The sequence below is a fragment of the Chenopodium album genome, chromosome 12 (assembly GCF_948465745.1).
Source record: "Chenopodium album chromosome 12, dcCheAlbu1.1, whole genome shotgun sequence".
Taxonomy (NCBI): Eukaryota; Viridiplantae; Streptophyta; class Magnoliopsida; order Caryophyllales; family Amaranthaceae; genus Chenopodium; species Chenopodium album.
The window spans coordinates 7152907-7179136 of record NC_137845.1 but is presented as its reverse complement, the minus strand read 5'-3'; the positions used below and the strand labels follow the sequence as shown (position 1 = coordinate 7179136).

General features: G+C 35.5%; 1 protein-coding gene across 1 annotated transcript; it reads left to right on the top strand.

The window, feature by feature from the left end:
• Nucleotides 1–5744: 5744 nt before the first annotated feature.
• Nucleotides 5745–10787, top strand: LOC145570757 (uncharacterized). The gene is made up of 6 exons (XM_081629902.1): nt 5745–5808; nt 6170–7051; nt 7144–7532; nt 7621–8577; nt 8679–10484; nt 10701–10787. Exons 1-6 carry the CDS (start codon nt 5745–5747, stop codon nt 10785–10787), a joined length of 4185 nt encoding a protein of 1394 aa, XP_081486028.1.
• The last annotated feature ends 15443 nt before the right edge of the window (nt 10788–26230 follow it).

The following is a 26230-nucleotide window of genomic DNA, read 5'->3' as shown; positions in this document are numbered from 1 at the left end:
TGGCTAATTATTTGTGCAAGGTATTGGCTAAGGAAAAAATTGGATTCTTTTTTAGATACTTCGTACATTAAATCTAATATATATATATAAAGGGGAGTTTTTTCCCGAGATTTTAGAGCGCCACGGATTTTTATTTTTAAAAATTATCAGAGCGCCACATAGGATTAATATTTTTAAAACACTACAATAGAATTATGCCACCTAAGATTAGTTAACGTGCCACGTAGGATTATAATTTATAGTTATATCCAATAAATAATTCAAAGTGCCACATAACCATAATTAACCAATCAGATTTTAATGGTTACATTAATTAAATACGAAATATTATCTTTTGAGATTAGAAATTTTATCTAAAATATTAAACAAATACGGAAAAAATGATATATTACATACAACTAATAAAATAATAAATGTAATTACATAAAGTCATAAATATGAAAAATATTTTTTTAAAAAAAATAGATCGACCCGTGCATCGCACGGGTTTCATCTAGTATTATATTAATTTTTGCTGATATACTTGTACTACGTAGTATATGTTTTTTACAATTAATTTTGCTGATATACTTGTAATGCTAAAAAATTAAACTTTTAAGATGAAGTCTTTTTTATTATATTATTGTACATATTGACATGATGTAATTTATTTATCTTTCTTTTTATAGATAGCATGAAACTATTTGTTTTTTTAAAAAATAAAACAAGTCTTATTTTAGATTCACTTTTCACTGGTCACTACCTATTCAAGTATTCCGTACTCCGTATATTACTCCTTTGTTTTTATAATTTCATTCTTTAGGCTTTAAATTACACACGGTCTACAATATACATATTTGATCATGTATCTATTCAATATGATATGAGTAAAAAATTATAAGAAATTAATATTTTAATAAAGTACTTTGTGCATTTTAAGTTAAATTTAATAAAATCTCACGTGATATGATTTTGTATTTTATATATAATCAAAGTTTAAAAAATTGACTCTAAAAAACAAAATATAAAGATTAAAAAGCAACTAAAAAGTAGACCATTTTACTGAATTTTTTGTAAACTTGTTTGAGGTTAAAAAAAATGTGCTTATTTTCTTCTACCGAGTACCGACCCACGTGTTAAACTACGTGTGTTATTCTACTCGTACTGTTGAAAATTGGGAAGTGTAAAAAGTTACCGCGTTTGCTCTTTTTTGGAGTTACAAAACTACAAAAGTAAAACCTGTACTATATTGTTCTTTTGTTTTGTATCTGCCAATGTTGATGTTTTAGTACTCTAAATTAACCATTTTTATTTATTTATACAAACCATAAAGCTAGTGACAACTTGGTCGTTGTCAATGGTTTGAAGTGAATAAGTTATCCATTTTCTTTCAAAAGTTTAAAACAATCATACTAATTTAAAGTACAATTTATTAAGGAAGATATATGATAGTACTTCATGATATTTATCATGTGTTTAATAGAGCAAAAAAGACATAATAAATTGGTAAATGTTATCCATCATTTTATAAGTGAGGATGATGTAGTTGATTGTATACTAATGTTAAAAAATTTCCTCATAGACGTGGTTTAGGTTTTCACTTGCTTTTAGACGTCTCTGATTTGAAGGAGCTTTCATCACTGTTTTGTCTTTAAGTTATAATTTTTCTATATAAAAAACGACAGACAAAAAAATTTGTGGTTCATTATCGATGTGTTTAAAAAGATGTTTATTACTAATCTAATGAAATTAAACAGATTAAATTAGCAGTTACTCTTTAAAGTTTTCAAAAATTGTATTTGGGTCTATATCGATGCATGTCCTTTTCCTGCGTCCCACACGAGCAAAGGAATTTGGAAGTTTCAATTTACAGCACACATGGTTAACGTGACTTTTGCTCATCTGATGATGATGATGTTTCCTTTTTTTTTCCCTTTTCTTTTTCAATCACTACTTTTTTCAAACCTTAGCTCGTCACTTTTCAATCACACCGGGCCATCTCATTTGCCCTTTCTCAGTTTTCAATCATGGTTATCATCATTTAGGGCCTGTTCTGATTTACTGAATTGAGTTAAACTGAACTGAATCGAACTAATTAGAGCTGAAGTGAACTGAATTGTTTATAAGAGAAGGAAATTAGGAACTGAATTGAACTGAACTGATTGAAGCTGACCTAAAACTGATATTAAGCTGAAGAGATCAGGCCCTTACTCCACATGAAATATTATTCTAATGCAATAGTTGTATTATGATGCAATAATCTATAACCCTTATAAACATGCAAATATAATTACTGTAGCTGGTGAATAGTGTTGTGTGGTGCTATTACAGCGTTGCCCTCACTTTTAATGTATTTCCGATATTGCCCTTGCTTAGCTTTATTGCAATTGTTTGCCATGTGTGCTGAAGCCTACAGCTATCCTTCGTTCTGTCTTTGCCTGCCAGCTAAGGTGGTGTTGTTCGTTTTGTTTTTGAAGGATCGTTTTGGTGCTGCTTTGTTATTTTGCTTTGGGTTTCTCCTGTAGCTGGGTTCGTTGGGTACACCTGTGCGTTGATGACGAGGTCTGGAATGGATTTCTTTCGATTTGGGTATGGTTGTTTCTCGCACAGTGGCTGGTATGTTCTCTTGTTCCTCTGGGTCGTGGTGTAGGTTGCGTTGTCCTTGGTGTAGCCTTTGTGTTATCTTAATTGAGTCATTTACTTGGCCGTTACTTCAATGTCTGAATTTCTGTAAAAAAAAAGACTTTGACTTTGAATTTGAATCAAAAAGTCATGTAGTTCTAGGGTTATGTAGTTTGGGTGGCCTTGGTTACCGTTGTCTATATATAGAGGGGGAGAATGTTACTTTTCTGAATGTGGGCGCTCTGAATTTCTTCTGGAGGAGTGTGTGTTTAGGAGGTTGTGCTTTGTTATAGATGACATTATATTCTGTATTTGATGGACTTGTTCTGTTAATATGTATCTTTTATTCTGCTTCCTTGACAAATTGGACCTAAGATTATCGAATCTTCATTTATGGTAGTATCTTCACGAGTGTGCTTTTGCTGTTTGACTTCCTATGCTAATGGTTTCATCTTCGTTTTAATGTTTTCTTGTGGTGTTGGAAGTGCCTCTGTAGCTGTACGATTGTTCTTTTGTGTGTAGCCATTATTTGAATCACAGAATAGATTGTAGTCATTTGAATACTTTGTGAAGGAAAGACTTAGTGGGAATACTTATTAGTGAACATCTGGGTTGGTTTATTCTTATTGTGGTTGTTTGTGGGGCTGCAGGTTTGCTGGTTGTGCTCTTTGCATTGTTGTTGGTGGTAGCTTGTTCTCCTTCTTCAGCTTACAGGAGTTTTTAAGGTGCCTGTTATGCTTATCTTGCCTCTTGCTGTTGAACCCCTTTGTTTGGTAGCACGGTTGTTTTCTAATGTGTTGATATTAGCTTTGGGTATATCATGATTTTTACTATTTCTTTAGGTTCAAAAAAAAATATCAGAGACTAATATAAAAGAGAAAAGCCACAAAATTGTGCCACTTTTTAGAGAAGAGTTAAGGTTGCCTGTTTTGTTAGATGGTTTAATGAAGGAAAACACACTTTTGGATGGGTGATCGCTTTTGTATTGTTATAAGCTTAGGGCTAATGTAGTATGGAATTGGGGGATTAGGGTGATGATGTGCATTTAGAAAGGATTCATGTGCCACATGTTTGCTTGAAATATATACTGGTTGGCTTCTTTATATCTCTGCAGTTGTTGGTTTTCCTGCCCTTATTACTGATTGTAGGCTGAGGGTATGATTAATGTGTAGTTACTTATATTGCTATTAACCATGGACTTACTGTCTTTGTTTTCTAGGGTTCTCTTTGTATAGACTTCTTTTTTGCCCTTTGATTGATTACAATTTATGCTAGCTACTGTAGGTAGGCCTTAGTGCTTTGTTTGTGAGAGAAAGAGTGTGTCCTGTTCTGCATACTTTGTCCTGAACATACATTTTGCCGTTATAGGTTATGGCTAGAGGATCAAATAGAGTCTTTGTTCCTTTCCAGCCTCTTTTGGAAAAGGTGGTTGCTTGGCTGCAGTTTCCATCTCCGGTTTATGGCTTTATAAACGCTGCTAAGAACAATGTTTTTGTGCGGGTTAATAAGCCAAACTGCCGTACGAAATTACTTTTCTACGGTGGAGATGCTGCTTCTGTTGAAGAATCTCGCGAGAGAGCAGCTCATAAGGCTGTGAAGAGATTAGTCAGCCGCTTTAATGTTCGGGTGTCTGATTTCACCTATGAACGGATTAAGATGTACCGCCTGTGTGTAAAATTATATAAGAATAGATGCGCTGAATTAATACAAGGCAGAGAAGATTTGAATTCCATACGTGCAGAGTGCAGTACTAGAGAGGATGTTTCGATTCATGATGTTCATGTTGCAATGGATTTTGCACAGTTTTTGGGAGTTTTAGTGAGAAAGACTGGTGTGACTGTGACTGGTATTGAGACCACTAGGTTAGATGGACATGGCTATATGTCTTGGTTGATGGTTACCTGTGCTCGCAATAGTATTGCGGTGGAATGCATTTTCAGTGACCCTTGTACTGAACCAGCAATTGCTGAGAAAAGGGTTGCAAAGAAAGCATGCTTCTTTATAGCTTCTGTGTTCAATCTAGAGATAGTCGATGCTAACTATGGTGCTGCAGCAAAGATGAGTGGAGAATGTTCTCTGATAAGGGAGAGGTATTTGGTGCTAAAAGGCTATATTGAGTGTTTGGAAAGGAATGTTGTTCAGCCTCAGCTTGCTACCTGTTTGGCTAGCGATTCATGTGTGACACCAACTGACGAGGCAAACCAGATTCCAGTTCTGGCCCTTCCGCCAAGTCTACCGGTGAAGCGTAGGATCGAGAGAAATGAACCGAATGCAAGTGGCGTAGGAGTACATATTTCTGATCAGATGGTTACTGGTCCAGCTGAGTTATCTGCTGTTTACAAATGTGCTAGGACTGAATAGCTCTATGTAGAAGGTCTAGGTTCTTTTGGAATTTATATAGTTAGGGGTGTATAATCAGTTGTTAGGATTTTCTTGTTGTTGTGGTCAGCTTTGTAGCTAGCTTTTATTTAGCAGTTATGCTTGTCTGAACTAGAGGTGATAGTTGGTCTGATGTTGCTGGAATTTTGGACCTGTAAAGAATGCTCTTCATGTATTGCCTATTATGGCTACTTTTTAATGAATGAAATTATTATTTACTAAGTGTTTCTTATGCCACTTTTTGAGTTCTGCTTTATTTAAAGAGTTTTCCTTGCTAGTTTTTAAAATGGCTTTGTTTCAGCAGGGGATATTTTTTGCTTATTATTGTTGGATGGTTTGTAGGGTTTAAGTTTTCCATTGGCTGCGGATTTGATCTGCAGAAAGTTTCACGAATTCCCGTTATTCGGCAAAGGATGCAGCCAGTTCTGTGGTCGTACTGATGGGTATTGTTTTAGCTTGATGCTTTAGCAGTTTAATAAGTTGGTGTGCTGTTCTTGGTTTGATTTAATGCTTTGTGCCATTGTAACCTGGTGTTTGGTAGATTGTCTCTATGGCATACCTCAACTGTCTCGAAAGCGATGCAGTAGGTTAAATAAGGCTTCCCAAAGGACTTCACAGTCAGCATTTGCTAGGTACATACATTTGGCAATGCTGTATTACTTAGGAATACAACCAAGGGTTTTCGGAAAAAAAAAAAAAAAAAAAAGAATAATCGATATCTTTGAATGCAGCCCTCCTTTACAAGACACCCAGCTTGGTGTTAAATGCCGTCCACGGACTTGTACATCAAAGCGACAAAAATGTATGCAAGACCTTGCCGCGTCTCAGGTTGATAGGTATACGATATTAATTGAATGGCCCCTTTTATTGTCGCCTTTTCTGCTGTTTAAATAAAGCTTTCTTTTTTGGTGCATACATTCTATCATGCTGTCTTTTCCCCTGGTGGTGGCTATACTGTGTTACAGTGTGTTGGAAATTTTATCCTTAGCTGTTGTATACCATGCATAACGAGACCTCTGCCTCATGTAGAATAGCAGACCCAAAAAAAAAACGCTCCTAAAAAAACACAGAAACAAGCTAGGCTAGAAGGTAAATGATTCTGTGGTTTTATATACATTGCTTGCTTTGCTTTGCGCTCTTATGAGATTTCTCATGTGTTTTTTTTTTCTGTTCTTGCTTTATTGGGTAGGTGTTCTTGCTGCTTCTATGGATAGACAGCTACCAGCAGAATCTTTCAGGCTTGCTATGCCTTTCTTTTGTGACAAATGTGGTGCAAAAAAATTTATGTTTGAGTCCTTACATTTTTGCTGTGGGAATGGAGACATAACAATAGCTGAGAATGCCTATCCTCATGAGCTTGTGTACTTATTTACTTCTAAAGATGAAGGTGCTGTGCATTTTAGAAAATATGCTAGACTATATAACAACTTGTTTGCATTTAGTTCGCTTGGGGGTCATTATTATGCAAACACTTACAAAGGGATTTATGTATTCAAGTTGCATGGTCAAATGTATCATTTTGTTCCAGATTTATTGCCTGATGAGGGTAATCCAAAATACCTGCAGCTGTACTTTTATGATGGCCAACATGAGGCAGAACATAGGCTGGGTTGTTTTCCTGAATTAAGAGAAGATGTGATCAGTATTCTAATGCAGGTATCTCAGCAAAATCCTTATGCTATGTTCTTTCGGACTTTAAGAGATAAAACTATTCATGCAGATACAAGAATTGTGTTAAATCAAGCTCCGGTTCTTGATCAACGCATTTATAATGCTTCTGCTGCTGATGATGTTGCTGTCATCTGGCCAGAAAGTGCTTCGTCTAGCCAAAGCTTGGGCCCTCATATATTAGTGACTGCGACATCTAATGAGTCTCACCGTATCTACCATAATTATGGTTGCTATGATCCGCTTCAATATCCTTTGTTATTTCCTCGGGGAGAATGTGGCTGGACTCAGGGGCTTAAAAAAAATTCTCATCCAGGTCGGACAGCAACAGATGCAATGCCAGATCCTATTATGTCTTGCGCTGTCCATACAACAGCTGAATTATTAGATCAGGAAGAAACCCGTAAGCATTTCTCAGCCTAGGCTATCTAATTGCATTTATGATGTTCTTATATTTCTGGATTTGAAACATTTAGGTTGCCCTTCTCATTGTAGGTTCGAAGAGGAAGAATACTAAAGCAGACAAGTTTATCTCTGCTAGGGAGTATTATGCGTACAGGTTGCAGATCAGGCCTAATAATATGATGCTGCGAGCAGGGAGGTGTTTCCAGCAGTACATTGTCGATATGTACGTGAAGATTGAAAATGCAAGGCTTGATTACTTTCGAAACAATCAGGACACAATAAGAGCCGATTTGTATAAGGGTATTTTGGATTCACTAGATGCCGGGGAGACTCTTGGGCAGAATGTTGGTCGTAGAGTTATTTTGCCTCCTACTTATATTGGTGGTCCTCGTGATATGAAGAAGCGTTATCTAAATGCTATGGCTTTAGTCCAGAGATTCGGCAAGCCAGATCTTTTTGTAACGATTACTGGATTACATGTAATGCTAATTGGCCTGAAATAAAGGCTGAGCTTTGTGCTGGTGAAACCGCACAAGATAGACCCGATCTGGTTGCACGGATTTTTAGAGCAAAGCTACTTGCACTGAAAAAAGAGATAATGGAAAAAAAGTGTTTGGGGAAGTTGTTGCTATGGTCTATGTAATCGAGTTCCAGAAAAGAGGGCTCCCCCATGCACATTTCCTGATTATTCTAAAACCTGAATACAAGCTCAAATCTCCTGCTGACTATGATAGATTTGTTTGTGCTGAAATTCCTGCTGAGACTAATTTCCGTTTGAGAAAGATTGTGTTGGCGCATATGATGCATGGCCCTTGTGGTATACTGAATCCAGAGTGTTCTTGCATGCGCAAAAATGGACTTAGGCGTACTTGTAAAAGCAAGTACCCTAAGCAGTTCTGCAGTGAAACAACAAATAATAAGGATGGTTATCCTGTGTATCGCAGGAGAGAAACTGGAGAAAAGGTTACTATAAGAAATGCAGAGCTAGACAACCAGTGGGTTATTCCATACAATCCTTATCTGTCAATGCTATTTGATTGCCACTTGAATGTAGAGGTATGTTCGACTATTAAAGCAGTTAAGTATTTATACAAGTATGTATACAAGGGTCATGATAGAATTTCATACAATGTTGTGGATTCTAACAACACTCCTGTTGATGAAATTCACCAGTATCAATCAGGAAGGTGGGTATCTCCTTGTGAAGCTGCATGGAGGATATTCGGTTTTGATCTGTTTGACATGTATCCTTCAGTTTTACCTCTACAAGTGCATTTGCCTAACATGCAGACTGTTCACGTTCATCCTCATGAAAGGTTGCGGGCTGTTATTTCAGATGGTAAGCGGGCAAGGACTCAGCTAACTGAATTTTTTGCCATGAATGCTGCTTCTGAACATGGCTTAGGGTATTTATATGGTGAATTCTGCGAGCATTACACGTGGCATCAAAGTGATAAGGTGTGGAAACAAAGAGTTCAGAACAGGATTTCAGTTGGCCGGTTAGCGTTTGTCTTTCTGCAGAAGGTGAGAGATTCTTCCTTAGATTGCTGTTGTTGAATGTAAGGAGCCCTGTATCATTTGAAGATTTACGCACTGTAAATGGCTGTGTGTATCCAACTTTTCAGGAGGCTGCTCTGAAGCGGGGTCTTATTGAAGATGATGATACAGCTAATTCAACAATGGCTGAAGCATGTGAAACGCATATGCCTGTTGCTTTACGTCGCCTTTTTGCAACGGTTCTGATGTTCTGTCAGCCAAGAGATCCTGCTGCTCTTTGGAATACCTATTATTCCTTTCTTGCTGAAGATTTATGTCATAGGTTTCCAAATCAGTTGGTGAAGGTACAACAACTAACTGTTAGAGCTGTTGAGCAGCACCTTGAAGCCATGGGAAGATCTCTTGCTTTTTTCGGACTGGAACACTTAACACTAGAAGTTAGTGATGAATTTAGCCGTACAAAAGATATCATAGATGCTCTTGATGCACCGATCCCAGAGGAATGCTTAGGTTGTCGGTCACAGCTGAATGCTGCACAGAATGTAGCGTTTGAATGCATAATGGACCATGTGCTGCAGCAGAAAGGTGGCGCTTTCTTTATTGATGGCCCTGGAGGTACAGGAAAGACTTTTCTGTACAATGCTCTGTATGCAGAAATCCGGCAGATGCACAAGATTGTATTGCCTACAGCTACATCAGGAATTGCTGCAGCAAACATTCCTTCGGGTAGGACTGCACATTCTCGATTTAAGATTCCAATTGACCATGAAGGGTCACTAGCATGTGATGTTCCAAAACAGGGTAGTTTGGCAGCATTGTTGAAGGAAACTACATTAATAATATGGGATAAGGCTTCTATGGCTAGAAAGGAAAATCTAGAGTCTTTAGATATTTTATTACAGGATATATGTGGGAATAAGCTGGTCTTTGGAGGGAAAGTTGTTGTATTTGGCGGAGATTTCAGGCAGGTCCTGCCAGTGGTTCCTCGGAAAACTATGAAAGAAGCAGTTCAAGCAAGTATCGTTACTTCTAATCTGTGGCCGAAGTTTAGAAAGTTTAGGCTAACAGAAAATATTAGAGCGAGAGAAGATCCAGTGTATGCTGATTTTTTGTTAAGGCTAGGTAATGGTGAATTACAGCGAACAGAAAATGCTATGGTCAATTTGCCAGAACAGATTGTACAGTGCACTGAACATATTGCAGACTTGGTGCCTACTGTTGCTGCAACAACATTTCTAGAAATTGGTCATGGCTCCTTTGACAATGAGGTTTTCACTAGAAAGGCAATCTTGACACCCATGAATGATGATGTGGATTGTATAAATACATTTATGATTGAGAAGTTTCCTGGACAAGCTGTTACGTACAAGAGCTTTGATGCAATTCTTAACGATACATGCAACATATACCCTACTGAATTTATTAACAAGCTTTGCCCTAGTGGAATGAGTCCGCACGAGCTTGTACTAAAAGAAAACTGCCCTGTTATACTGCTGAGGAACTTGCTGCCATCATCAGGGTTATGCAATGGTACTAGGTTAATCTGTAAAAGGTTTTATCCAAATGTAATCCAGTGTACGATAGCAGTTAGTCATTACAAGGGGGAAGAAGTATTCATACACAGGATAAATTTAAGACCTTCTAAATCTGTGAACTACCTGTTTATGTTCGAACGGAAACAATTTCCTGTAAAATTAAGCTTTGCAATGACTATTAACAAGTCTCAAGGGAAAATTCTCAACCAAGTATCCGTCTATCTTCCACGTTCATGCTTTTCTCATGGGCAGCTTTATGTTGCACTATCAAGAGCCAAGAAATCAAAAGATATTTCTGTTTTTACCACAAGTGATACAGATCAGCACTCTCCTAATAGTGTTAGGAATGTAGTGTCATTTGAACTTCTACTTCTAGCAGGCATTATTTCAGCAGATACAGTATAATGTGGTTTTCCTATTACCGTGCTTGGAATCAAGGTGACACTATCAGAGGTGTTCTTATTAACACTCTTTAGGTAGGCAATGCATTCTCTTCTGTACTTCAGCAATTTATCAGCAAGACTAACTCAGATGCAGTATATTGCGTGCTGAATTAATTAACAAGCTCTGCCTTGGCGTTTTTAATTAAAAATCTCTTTCGGCGGGTACATACAGGTGCCAGCATTATTAACAAGTGCTGCTCAGTGCAGGGCTCAAGCTATTGAGGGCAGCTTTCCTCGTCACAGGAAGCAATGTGGTTAGTTATTTCGGTTACATTGCACAGGTAATTCGGTGTAGCTATAACAGCCTTTCTGTTATAATCATGCAATCTTAGATTACCAGAATATACTTGGTTTCGTTTTAAAACTACAATATCCTATTATAGCTTGGTTAGTAACTCTTTATTGTAGCTTAAAAGTATCTATTCGAAGACTATACTTACAAATAAGATTTTCTTTTTTTTTTCGCAGTTAGTATGCATAAACTTAAATAGTTTGGTTCTTCGAATCGATTACCCAAGTCACAAATATCGCTTGCAATCGTAACTAACGTAGCCCGTATGGTCGGGATAATTTAGGTTCCTTAGAGTAGTAATTCTTGTGCCTTTTAGATTTTTAATAGACTTTGGATTGTTTTTGGGCTGAATATGTTTGGGATTTATTATTGTAGCCCATGTAATTAGCATTACAAGCTTTGCATGCTTAGTTATTCTTTGTAAATGAAATGTGAGTACGGCTCATTTGCATAGACACAAGAAAAAAGTACAAGTCAAAGGAACTATTCATAGTAAACAAGGTTATAAAATATCGTTTTTGCACTTTCTCTTTATTTCAGCCACAAAAAAAAATCTGACTACCCATTTAAATGGCTAAGTATTTTGTTAGCCATAATAATTACTTAATTTTTTACTTATTGTAGAAGAAAAAAATACAGTTCAGATAATTGTGCTTGCTAGCTGTAATTATGCTTGAGGAAAAAGAGAGTTAACTGTAATCAAACGGTTACTGTTAGGAAAAGGGTTTGCTTAGAGCACTTACAATGGGAGTACTCTACCCCCATATTTCTCCAATTTGGGAGGATACTCCCATTGTGGTAAATTTACCCAAAGTACTCCATATAGGAGTATTTGGAAGCATACTCCAAATATGGAGTAGTACTCCCATGGTACTCTTGTATAGTGGACCCCCCAACTATCCTATTAATGTTTGACACTTGTACATTGTTGGCCCACTTCTTTTCTTCTTTTTTTTTTCTAATTTGTAGTACAACAACAATAATGCAGTACTTTAAAAAAAATAAACAACATTGCAATACTCTACCCAGTCAACAATGCAAACGGAACTTTATCAAAATATACATATATATATTTTAAAATAAAAAAAAAAAAAAAAATTTGAAACGGCTAGTTTCTAGGGGATTTCAAACAAGAAGAATTTGTAGTAATTTTTATATGTTGTTGTAAGTTTGTAACGGTAAAAAAATTTTACATTATATATTTGTCACAACTAATTAACTTTCATTCATCTATTCCTACATATTCCATATTTCTCACAACTAATTAACTTTTTTCCTTTAATTATTCTCAACTAAGAAAATCCCATATGGATAATAATAGTGCAAACTCACAAAATACACCAAATAATTTCCAATTTGATCCTAATCTTCTTAATAATCCTCAATTTCAAGCTATGGTACAATTATTTACTACTCAATCTAACCTTAATAATCCAAATAACACTTCACAAAATCCAAATTTTGTTTTTCCAATGTCTCAACATTTTCAACAAATGGAATGTTCTCCGGGAGGAGATGCTAGTAGCAATGCAACTCCAACTTCCGAAATTAGGACGGCACGCCACCTTGAAGAAATTGAAGATGTTGCCGTCGAATTGTTTCCCGAAGAACCAAATGTCATCGTTAACAATAAAAAAACGCAAAAGCAAGCAAAGAAGACGTCACAAGCAAAAGTGTCGCAACAAACGAATGAGTTGCAACAACCTAAGGTATGATAGTTTTTAAAAATATTATTAGCAATAACCTAAGGTGTGATAGTTTTTTAAAAATTATTATTAGCAATAACCTAAGGTATGATTGTTTTTTAAAAATTATTATTAGCAATAACCTAAGGTATGATTGTTTTTTTAAAATTATTATTAGCAATAACGAACATTATTATAGATAATTTAATTACAACCCATCAAACAATATACTATTCTCACTTGTACACATAAATTTTTGTAAATGATAATAATAAAAAGAATTTTTGTAAATGATAATAATAAAAAGAATCTTTAGCAAAACTTACAGTAGTGTAGCATTCTTGTAAAGATTAGATGATCTAAGATTTATTTTAAGAGATATATTATTACATTATATAGTGCATATAATCAATTAATATTATTATGGCTAACTAGTTTTATTATTACTTTATGTATTGTATTGTTTTAATTAGTTTGAATATTATTGTATGATCAAAGGGGTGGTCCATAAAGGACGATGAAGCGCTAGTATCCGGGTATATTAATGCCGGAGGAGATGTCGGAGAGAGTACTTATCAAACAAAAGTTAATTTGTGGGATAACATTGAAGCTCTCTACAACAAATCAAGAGAAGAAAATCCCGATTGGAAAATTAGTAAAAGGACCAAGAAAGCTTTGCAAGTTAGGTGGAATCATATTAATGAATTGGTTGGAAAATGGGTTGGATGTTACTCATTAATCCGACGTAACCCACCACAAAGTGGAGAATCGGAGGAAGATATTGAAATGCATGCTCACGAGAGTTTTCACAAACAATATGGTAAACATTTTGTGTTGACACATTGTTGGCAAATTATGAGGAAAAAAAAAGAAATGGGGTGCCGGAACTATGCTACTACCTTCTGATAGTCGAGGAAGTAAAAGATCAGAGTCCGAGTATTTAATAGGTGATAGTGAAGAAAATCGACCTTATGGGGTTAAGAAGATGAAAAATAAAGGTAAGGAGAAGGCTACTTCTTCTTTTGTCAACATTGATAGTTTGACCTCTACTCTTGATGAGTCTAACCTTAAGAGACATGAACAAGGAGAAAGGATGTATTCTTTAATCAAAGAGCGAAGTGAAGATAGAAAACGACAAAAGGAGGAGGAGGCAAAAATTAGAATTTTCAGCATACTAGCGACAAATCCTAATCGTGATAGCGATGATGAAGAATTGTATCGGAAGTTGAAAAATGAGTTTAGGGGTAGATTTATTTAGTGTTAGTTATAAAAAGTTGAATAATTATATCCTAATTGTTACAATTTTATTGTTTAAATGATATTGTATTGTAATATATTCCATTGTTGTTATTGTAATATATATTTAGTTAATTTATATAATGTTGTTTAGTTCAAATTAAGATTCTTTGTAATATATTGCTCTAATTAATTTATGTGAAATATATTAATTTTTATATTAATTAAAAACAAAATAAAAAAAAAATCTTGTAAGCTTTACCATTACAATATGTCATGTCCTATCATATAATTGCTGACATATCATGATGATGTACCTAACGTTACTTGTACTAGTCTTATTGTTTCATATAATTGAAATCCAACATATTTGGATAAGATATCTTCACTCTTATCTTCAGAAGATATCTAGTAATTCTCAACCATTAACTTTTACTTTCTTATCTTCTATATCCAACAATATCTTATCCGTGATTTTATGTTCACTTGATAAATTATAAGTTTACTTCACAATATAAGTTCACTTCACATTATACTCCATATATATATTTACTCTCCTTCTGTGAAAATATCATTGTTTTTTGCACAAATTGTAAAAACACTCAAAGTTTCACAAAAAAAAAAATGAACTTTGACTTTGGTTCAGGTTCATCAAGTTCTAGTGATGAAATATATGATTGGATGTTGATGGATTTCATTCAGGAGAGTGAACGTATACAAGAGGTGGAGGATGTAATAAGAGAAGTGGTTACCTCTGCTGTTCAACAACCCACAACTGAGAGTTCACGACCAAGATCGAGGGACTATGTGCCAAGAGATCGTGAAGGGGCTCACAAACGTTTGGTAGATGATTACTTTAGTACCACGCCACTCTATAATGATGTAAAATTTCGACAAAGATTTCGCATGCGAAAGCCAGTTTTTATGCGCATTGTGAATACTTTAACCGAAGTTGACGATTTCTTTAAGCAAAATGCAGATGCCACTGGGAAACTTGGTGCTTCAAACTTGCAGAAGTGCACCGCGGCAATAAGAATGTTAGCATATGGCACCTCGGCTGATCATGTTGATGAGTACCTCAAGTTGGGTGCAAGTACGGCAAGAGAGTGTCTTACTCATTTTGTTGACGGAATTATTACTAGCTTTTCTGCAGTTTACTTGAGGAAGCCAAATTCTGATGATGTGTATCGTCTCCTTTGTGAAGGAGAAAGTCGTGGTTTTCCTGGCATGCTTGGGAGCATTGATTGTATGCATTGGCAATGGAAAAATTGTCCAGCAGGGTGGAGAGGCATGTATCAAGGAAGATCTCGAGAGGCAACTGTAATCTTAGAAGCCGTTGCTTCTTGGGATACATGGATTTGGCATGCATTTTTCGGGACACCTGGGTCAAATAATGATATCAATGTCTTGCAGCGATCACCGGTATTTGATGACTTACTAACTGGACGAGCTCCAGAAGTTCAATACAACGTAAATGGAAAAACGTACAATATGGGTTACTATCTAACGGATGGTATCTATCCGAAATGGGCTGGTTTCATTGATGCCATAACTGCTCCCCAGACTGCTAAACATAAACTTTTTACTATGAAACAAGAAAGTGCTAGAAAGGATGTGGAGCGGGCATTTGGAGTACTTCAAGCTCGATTTGCAATAATAAGATATCCTGCTTTGGCATGGCACCCTGAATTATTATGGAAAATTATGATGGCATGTATTATAATGCACAACATGATTGTAGAAGATGAACGTCATATGTATCGAAATTATCAAGATCCGTGTATTGATTTTGCGGAAGAACAACCCGAGACACTAGCTAGTTCATCAAGTGAAAACGCTAATCGCGGGCCCATCCTTGTTAGTCGCGGAAGATACGAGTACATGGATCGAGATTTAAGCAGATTTATGGGCAAAAGGGAAGAGCTTCACAACAAACAAATACATGTGTCGTTGAAAAACGATTTGGTTGAACATGTTTGGAGAAAGTTTCAAGGACCAAATTAAACTTAAACAATGTGTGTAAGAAAAGGAGATTGGTATTGTTATCATTATTTTTATTTTTATGTTAATTTTAATTTAATGTCGTTATTTTCTAGTTATTGTTGTTTTTAGTTTCATGTTGGTTTGTTATTATTTCAGCTATTAATGAATGTTATTATTAATGCAAATTAAGCGTACTATTTGATTATACTATTTTACAAATATTTACTATTTTATTATCTTAGAAAGTTAACTATATGTTTACGTTTTACTAACAAATATTTTTACTATAATTAAAATTTAAACAAAATTAATTTAATACTAAATAATAATAGGTACAATAATGTAGTGATATATATAATAATAGGTACAATAATGTAGTGACAAATATATATATATATATATATATATATATATATATTAAAGAGATAGAGAATAAAAGAGTATGACAAGAGGATCCTCTTGTTGTGGGAAATTATGGAGGAGGAGGAAGATGAAGAGTATTATGATAGTGGAAAGTGGGGTATAGGAAAAAGTAGATGATGTGTCAAAAGGAGAATGGGAGAGAGAGGGAAAAAGTATGGAAGTAGAGTACTCCCATTGGAGATGCTCTTAGCTTCTTTACCTACTTTTTCACCCTATAAATACCAAGTTTGTTCACCCCTTTTGAAACACCAAATTATTCTCTGAACTTTCTTCCTTAATTGTGGTATATTCTACATTTCCCTTCCGTTTTTTTTTAGGGTTTTCCCATGAAAGAAATGATCTTTAGAGTGTTGCTTCTGCTCATTCAAATACAATAGAATCTTTATAGTTACATATTGCCTTATTAAAACTGTAGCTGAGACTTTTGTTTATTAGGTTTCTACATATAAGCTTTCATTTTAATGTATTATGTTTGTCATGCTTATTTCTGATTTTTACATAAACCCTTTAAGTTTAATCCCTTAAACCCTATTATTTTATGTTCTTTTGTACATTCTTTTTTCCCCTTTTATTGTTAAAAATATTTTCCATTGCATTGTTTAAATTAAATCAGAATTGGAAAAAGGAAGGAGTAATAATGATTAGATTATATTAGTGCACCTAACATGATCATGCATGTATACATATAGTATACTCTGTACATGCAGATATATACTGCTGTAAAGATACATTTTTCTAATTAGAATCATTTTTTTACAATCAATTTTTATACTTCATGCTATAGCTTGCTAATGTATGTGTGCTTACTATTTTACGTTCCACAAATCGCAGACTATGAATACACCACCCAAGATGAAGCTGGAACCTGTATACTTGGATGAGCTAACATCTCAGAGCAAGGACTACAAAGTGAAAGTGACTGTGACTGAAAAGGGAAGAGCTCAACCTTCGCCTAAAAAACCTGGTGTGATCTTTCAAACGATAATTCTGCAGGATGAAAAGGTAATTATGCCTTGTGAAATTTAGTTTTTACGGTATGTATTAAGCTTGTTATGTCCTTTGTATACATGACCTCTTTTCCTATAGTACCTTTCTGCTGTGCTTTTTTTAAAAAATATGTCAAGGAAATATCTGTAGGTGCAGGAGTGTAGATGACCTTATAAGGGATAGGGGGGAGGTAGAGGGAAAGGGGGGGAAAGAATTTTATTTATAAGTCTATTTTTGACAGCAAAAATTAGCTTGATATGTGCTTGGAATATGCGGCCCTTTTAGTCTACCATAATTCTGTTACAATTGTTTCTTATACTTTAAAAAGAACATTTGTATGTACAACAATACAAATAACCTGTTAAATGAGAAAAATAAAGGACAGGATTTTACTTAAAGGTCTCTTCTTAGTTAGAAATAATTTGCTTATATGAATGTCCTTTTGCTTTCTGTATAGAGTAGTAGATTTCTACAATGTAAATGTCTGATTAATTCATATGGTGGCTATTTAAACAGAAAAACAGGATGCGCTGTGCTCTTTTTGGAGACCAGATAGAAGCATATGAAGATGTTCTCAAACCATCTGGTCAGTATGAGATTTCAAAGGCTCCTATATCACCTGTGGATGATCAATACAAATTCAACCTTGAAGAACTTCCATACCAAATGACAGTTGGACAGCAAACTACTATTCAGCGGTTAAATCCAGAGAGTGGGCCAATTAAGCCGAAATATCAGCCTTTATCAACTATTCCTAGATCACCTGATCCTAATGGCAGATTTGGTTTGCTTCTTATAAATCTGTTTTGATATTTTCCTACTCTAGATTGTTTATTCAAGGTCTATATTGCACAAGTGCTTCCCATATTATGTAATAGTATCCTTTTTATTGGCACAGATATAGTTGGAGTGATCTTGTTTGTTGAGGAAGCACCAAGACTAATCCCTAACACACCTGGTCGTGACAGTCCAGTGCGAGAAATATTTATTACAGACACAAGGTGACAATGCAATTTTAGTATTCTTTTATTATACCTCATACATACATTAGTAGTTAGCTGACTTTTTGCTAATGCTTGACTGTAACTCAGCCAAGACCATGCTATGACAATTTCAGCATGGAATGATCTCACTGGAAAGCCTTGCGATGCTTTGATGAATTGGGCTGAAAAGTTCAATGTTGTAGGATTTACAGCACTGAAAACCCGTCACACAAGAGGTATAATCTACATCTTTGCAGCTATACCTGACTGTCAAATAGCTACTCATTTTGTGTTCTCTTTATAGGATTTACTCTTAATACAACTATGTCGACAAGAATCATTGTAAATCCTAAAGGAGCACGGGCAGACATGCTTCGTGAGTGGTGAGTCTTGTATTACATAAATAGTGAATGTGCATTTAGACCTTCTCAGAATAGCACCATAGTTATGTTTATCTCTTTGTTTCAGGGTTCAATTGTATCAGCATGTGTTGCTAGACCGGCAGGAGAGGATTCTGAATGTTAGATACCCAGACACTGAGAAGAAAGTTGTGACAATTGCTGAACTCCGAAACAAAAAGGTCTTCTACACACTATTCTAATTAAGTGTAGAAAACTAAGTGGGGAAAAAAGAAAACCATAAATAATGATTCACAGCATTTTCTACAGACATAATTGTCACTTAATATCTAATATATGATTGATACTACAAATGCAGGCAGCTAATGTAACTCCTGATGAAATAGCTTGGATTAGAGTGACTATACCAGAAGCTGACTTGGAAAGGGTGAATGCCTACATAGGTTGCCTTGGCTGTGGCAAGCGAACACATCTTGCACTTGGGACTCGCTTTCCTTGCATTTCATGCAAAAAAGCCGATGCTACTGCTGTTCACAAGTATAGTCCTATTATTCGGTTCGAGCTATACTTTGCGAGAAAGTGATTAATCCACGTATCTTTACTAACTCGTATGTCTTTTACAGAGTAACGTTCAAGTTTGAAGCTATTGATGACAGTGGAACTATGTCGTTCACAACCTTTAATGATGACACAGAAAAGCTTTTCCGAAAGACAGCAGCTGAAATTTGGGAGATTAAAGCCACTGTAAGAATGCATGCCTTTCTAAATTTGTACAGTTTTTTTTCGATCATACTTGTTATATATAGATGCTAATTTACACTACAGAATTACATTCAATGGCCATGGTTTACTCGATATACTACTCATTATTTGAATGGCCTTCTATTCTAGATTAAGATCTATTTTCTACAAATTTGCATTTTACATGGCTTTTAGTGCTGCTGAGTAACATTCGAGTATGTATGCAATGCCTATCATATGCTGCCTACTTATGTAACATTTTCGATATTCCAGGGCAATTATGATGCTTTCAACACTATACAGCAAGTTCTGGCAACCAAACCTTTTTTAATTCAAGTGACACCAACCTTGGAACTCGCAAGGAACAGTGTTCTACTTTTGGACTCTGAAATCAATTGCAGTGGAGGATGCAGAACCGAGTGCCCAGGTTCTAGGTTCATCATCTTCAAGTCTTAACAAAGAGGAATTGCTTATGCAGCTAATCAAGGACAGAAAATACAGAAAACTTCCATGAGTGAGGATGCAGTTTCTGAGAGAACTAAAATGCATGGCAAAGCACCAGCTTTCCATAACACCGAGAAAAATGCTACTGACAGTGAACACAATACAGAAATGACTGATGAGGTCCTTGCTGAGATAGCTCAACTCCATGAGTTCAGGCTAGCTTCTCAGGCCTTCGACACAGATTGCTTTGATGTGCCGTTTCAGCCACCAAACAAAGGGGTCAAGATCACAGAAGCACCAGCAGCAACCACTGAATTGCCTACATGGAGCAAGCTTACTCGTTCTCGCAGCAATGCTAAAAACAAAGAACCAATGCCTGCTGAGCAGCTGCAGGAATCAGATGATGAGGAGCATGTCCCTAGGAAGAAGCTCCGAACAGCTCTTTTCAAAAACAATTCTGAGAAAGAAAGTTGTGACACTGAAGACACGTCTTGAAGCCTCCTTTGTGACTTTTGCTAGAAGTCAGACTAAAATATATATATGTGTGCCGCCTTTTGCTGTTAGTATGCGGGTTTAAATCAATTGCCTATATATGGTAATTTGCTAAATCTAGGATGTCTTTTGGTTGTTTAGAAGGAACATTTTGGACATCTTGTGTTCCCTATAAACATCAAGTATGTATATAGTTCTAAGCCTCTGTAGCAAACGCTAATCTGCAGTTCTCTGTTACGCCTAAGATCTTATATTATGTACTAGCTTGTATCCTTAAATCAGGGTACTTATCTATAATATAAGTTAAGTTATTATATGTTCTTTTTCTTTCAGTTTTAAATCACAGTTCATGGGCACCCTTTTAAATATTATAAGCTATAATTAATAGTGCAGGTTGCTATTGATCTGATAACAGAGGAAAACAAACTTCTACTTGATTTTTATCTATAAATTGCATTTTCTTGATTAACCAATGCAAAAAGAAATATATATCAAATTATGGAACAAAGCTGCTATGTGTTTACACAGGTTATGGACTTTAGTAACAACTTTTCCCTTGCTATTTGTCATCTTCAGTATACAAATTCATTTAGTAAGAGCAGCTATCTGCCTATATGTAATTTCAACAGCGCTTTGCTATTTGTCAGCTCCATTTTCCTGTCGTTAGCCAAAAAAAAAACATTTATTGCAGGTGAGACTAATGATAGTTGCTGAAATCGAATTAGTCAATTAGTTTGAACAACGCAGCCACATAATAAGGTAATAAGCAAATGAAATATTTCAGTACTGTTCTTCGAATTAGATCTTTTATCAGACCATGGAATACATAGCTAAAGAACTTACATAGTGCCTGCGCTTATTCTATCTTAGAACAGGAAAACAACATACTTATTATACTGAGTCTATTACTCTCAGAACACAGCACAGGAAAAGAAAAGGAAAACACCCAAAGGAAAAAAAAAAAAAAAAAAAAAAAACAAAACAAAACAAAAGGCCAAAAACAAACACTCCTAATCAGATTTAATTTAAGACAACCAAGTAGATCTAAACAGCTACACTAGGACTAGATTGACATCAAAGAGTATTAGATTCCCTTTTCTGAGCTTAATCAAAGCGCCTTCCTCTACCTGAACACTGAAGTGATCAATGAATTTGTTAACTCCGTTCTTAATAGAGCAAGTACTGATTGTGTTCCCAATCTTGGTAATCTTCAACTGAGCACTGAACTTTGTCTTGCCATTTTGGAGAATTACATCAGTAGTGTCAAGGAAATTCCTAAAATGCACCCTAGCAAAATCCAATGGAACGTTCTGCAAGAAGCACAGTAACCAAATAGCACCGTATTAATCCATGCACACACACATAATAGGCATATGAAGAAATGAATAGCATAAACTTAGAAAACATACTATAACTCCTTGCTGAATATATGCAGCTGAAAATGAAAACAGGAAATAATCTTCCTGACAAGCAGCTGCAAGTTGAGTAAGACAAGCATTGGTCTTAATCATTTTAGGTGATAGTCCTTCAATGGCTGGTTTCCGCCCACGTTTTTTATTAGAACTACTTGAGCTACTATTGTGTCTTTTTCTTATCTTCTTTGCTTCCCTGTCTGTCTGAATTTGGACGCTAAATGAGCTGTCCCCTAAATAAGTAAACACCAGGACATCGCCTACATCTGAGCCATTATCTCCAACAAAATCACTCCACCCTACATCAAGATATATCCCCCAATCAGTACCGCATTCTTCATGCACTAGAGTTACTAACCAAGATCCATGTCCATCACACACAAATAGTTCAATATTTAAAAAACCATCCTCTAGCACGTCTCTGAGACCATCAGGGATACGCTGCACATAAACCAGGATCTATACATTAGCAAGACTATGCAAGGTATTACATAAACTCAGCAATTGTTAGGACAGATTAAAGACAAATATGAAAGCATCCGTAGACAAACAACAAAATAAAGTTTAGATGCACTTGCAACAACAATAAAGCCACTAAGAATATACTTATATACCAGCTTCTTATGATGATCAGCATCAGTCCCATATCGTACTGTAAAGACTATTGGAAATTCTGCCATTGAATCCCTAAGCTAGACCCCTATTCTCTAATGAACATGAACTCTAAAGTATGAAATGAAGAAACAAATCCAAGAGAAAGGCAAATACAAATTGTTGTGTTCTTAACGGCCTATATAAAGTGTTTCTATTTATAGACAGAATTAAGAAGCTGTAACTGTTAGACTGCTTAACACATCAATGCAGGATATTAAGAGTCATTACTGCTGTAATTTATTTTAGCCAAAAAAAAACTGAGATATAAGATTCCATATCTCTATGTATTTTACACCTTCTTAGATTATTTTAGATTTTTCAGCAGGCTAATAATTGGACATCAGAAAACTCCTAAACTATTATCATAAGTTCATAGCCTTATCTTTTAGGAGATTTGCAGTCCATCATTTCATTTGCATCCCATTTTTTTTCTCTTTTAAAACAATAGATTCCCTCACATTGTGCTCTATATGATAGCCTTTATAATAGCATGTCATACAATGCTTAAATGTTGGTCTTATTCGATAGTAGCAGAGCTACACACCCAAAATACAAACACCTTGGACCTATATTTACTATTCTTAGTTCTATATAGTTGACAGAGGTTTCTATAACAAAACCAGCTCTATAGCTTTAAAATTAGATTACCCTAACAACCATATTACAGTTTGATTACAATAGGAACATTGCACACTAAAAATCAAAGCGCTATCCATGTACTTCATCATATGTAAAATATAAGATATAGGGAAAACTACAACACTTCTAATAAACACCGTCTTAGAGATATAGTCCATAGATTTGGTAAACTTACAAACCTTATAATACAAACACGGCCAAACAAAGGCATCTTAAAAGCCGATTAGAACTCCATATATGGAATAAGACACAATACATTTATAACATAAAGCCATTAACAGTGCCATACATTTGAGCTACTTTACAACACATATAGTTAACCACTTTTCCCATTATTTTGCTTCTACACCGCAGGTCCTGAAATAGATAGCCACACCTGCAGTAGGTCATACTACTTGCAACAATTTTCCTTAGACTAGAAAAATGATATCAGCAAAGACCATCAAAGACCATGATGACCAGATAACCTAATGCCGTTAATGTGGTGCTAGAAGGAATTCAAACAGCAGAGGATATCCACGACGATAAGCTACTAATGCACCTACACCATCGACAATACACTGTTCTTCATAAAACATACTAACACCATTTCTCAGCGAACAACCAATGATCACACTGCCTTAACGAGCAATATGCAACTCAGCACACCACTGTCTAAGCCTATGACGAATAAGAACAACAGTACTTGGCTGCATATGTTGAAAATACATGGCTGCAAACGATGCTGGAATAATCTGTACATGTTATCACATAAAGAAGCTTAGCTTTTATAAACCACTAACTACATCTAAACCATACCAGCAAAAAAATAGATCACAGGCAAAAAAAACATAGCAAAAGAATGCCACATACAAGAGTTCCTTCATTAATATATGGTGCACGGAATGTGTACTGAAAAGATGGATCAGAGCACCTTTGCTGCATCAAAGTTAAATGAACTAGAAGTTCAGAGTTACTTAGTGGAACACTTCTTGCAGTTCTTGCAATTCTTGATGTAGATTCATTAGGATACGTCTTTTCTTCACCATGAAAAGCAAATAGCCTGGTATGAAATATACCATTCCCTTTGAAATACATTATTAATGTATCTCCAATTTCAATATCGTTATCTGTAATAAAACCTTCCCAACCTTCGTTCACACGCATACACCTAATTCCAGATGAATTAGAGATTTGCTCAGTACAAACATTCCATGACTGGCCTTCTGCTCCCCAATAAACCTTAAATGATCTACCTTGATTTGCAAAAACATGATAAAATCGACTAGGGATTACCTATTACAAATATATATATAAGTAGACAGGTTAAAAGCAACAAACAGAAGTAATTAGAAAGCATATACAGAAAATTAGATCACATACTGCTGCTTTCTGATGCTCTTGCTCAATACTTAGAACCCATTTGAGTATAGCATTATTGGTTGCCTGAGGAAACAGCAGAACAAATTAAGTTTTTAGAAAACTTTTACCAGTAGCATAATAGAAATAATATATACAGACATACAGTTGATGCCTTAGTATGCATACTATATTTGATCAGTGCATGCTTTCTATTTAAGTAGCTCCTGCCTATTTTATACACAAATATTCCACAAAAAAAGAACATGCAGCATCCATAGCCTCCATAGCAACTGTACCCATGTGAGCATCTACACACACCTAAATCATTGAGATTTCTGGCAAGCTTTAGATTCCACAGTCCTGCAAGTTACCAGCCTTAACAATACAAGTGCTGCAGAATGCCTATACCTGTTCAGGATTCCTTTTCTGTTCAGACAAGTACATTACACTAACAGGTTCAAAAAGCCACACATATTAAGTAAATTTGCTAAACACACTATAATTCTACATAGTAAGCCACTTCAAACCCTTCGTTGTGAGTTAACTAGCATAAGAACAACATCATATGCACAATAAAATGCATAATGCATTATGCTACTATATAGTGCACTGCACTATAGAACTCATGTTTGCAAAGCATAATAATAGGCAACATATATTGCATTATTCAAATGGATTTTGGTTTCAGCCTTTTGCTTTCTTTTCTCATTAATCTTGCACCCGTATTAATATTGCATAATATACTTGCTTTCGATTCTTCCTTTATGTTACCTACAACTACACTATACAATAAGCATTAGATATTACCTATTCGATTGGTCACGGCTATAATTTCATATGTCATGTTTCTTTAAATATATGTGTTACAGTATCCGTTACAAATATATAGCATATGTCTTGAACTGTATATAGATGAGTAAATACCAAGAGTGAGAATGATAGCTTAAGCTACAGCAAGTATTATACATAAAGCTCATAATTCTTGTACCTATGCTAACCAAGATTCCAAAGAGTACATCAATGATTTACACAGCAAGCTTTCATATCATATAAATCTGGTCAGGTTTCCATGAGGTACTCAAATACTCCTATGAAAATAACCAATGCATCAGATACACTGTAAATATAACTCCAGTTTGCTTCACAAATCAAAAAAGGAATTGTCTCTTCTTAAAAAAAAAAAGCGCTACAGTTCCACATAATATTCAAATTCAGCTATTTTTCAAAGAATAAAATTTCATTAAGTTCATGATAATAACAGCCTACCCTATTTACTAATTACATTTGAAATTCCAAAAACAGGACAAAAAAACCCTAGCCTTGCTAAGATTACTGTCAGCATGATTAGCTCCCTTTCCACCCAGCCTAATATGCAAAAACAGCCTTAATACACTTTCCCTTTACTGTACTACTCCTAAAGATTAAAAGTGACAACAAAAAAACCAAACAAGATATACTTAGTCAGGAATTCTCATAGCAAACATGGAGCTATCTTCGCTTGTTTCTTGGTTAGTTTCATAACAATTCCCAGAATCGGAGTCTGAACCACTGTTGTCATCATCATCAACATTGCAGGCATCACTGCTTGACTCATAGAATGCATCTGACTCAGCTTGAGGTTCTTCCTTTGTTTCTGAATCAGACATTACATCAGTTCCACATTCTTCGTTTGTCTCTTCCTCTTCTTCTGTATTATCTTCTTCCGTCTCATCTGCATCCTCGCTTTCCTTTCCTTCCTCTCTTAATCCATTACCCTCTTTAGCTTTGCCTTCACCATTATCACTGTCTGATTCCACAATAATCACCGGCCATTCTCCACAACCATCCTTCTCATTTCGTCGCTTTCTTTTAGTGCTTGTTTCTCCTTTATCCCTTTGTGTATCAACCTTTGAAACACCTTATTCCAAATATTCCAGATGCCTGTTCATCTGCTCAGTTATATCTGCAACATAGGAACGGAAACTTGCAACGTTTTCTTTATCAGACTTCGTTTCACTTGGCCTCCAAATTGGCGGCCTAAATGCTTTTCCA

Coding starts and splice junctions, on each gene's coding strand:
- LOC145570757 (XM_081629902.1), top strand. CDS start 5,745: ATGCCGTCCACGGACTTGTACATCAAAGCGACAAAAATGTATGCAAGA. Junction 7,052..7,143: donor ATTAGATCAGGAAGAAACCC/GTAAGCATTTCT, acceptor TTCTCATTGTAG/GTTCGAAGAGGAAGAATACT. Junction 8,578..8,678: donor CGTTTGTCTTTCTGCAGAAG/GTGAGAGATTCT, acceptor CCAACTTTTCAG/GAGGCTGCTCTGAAGCGGGG.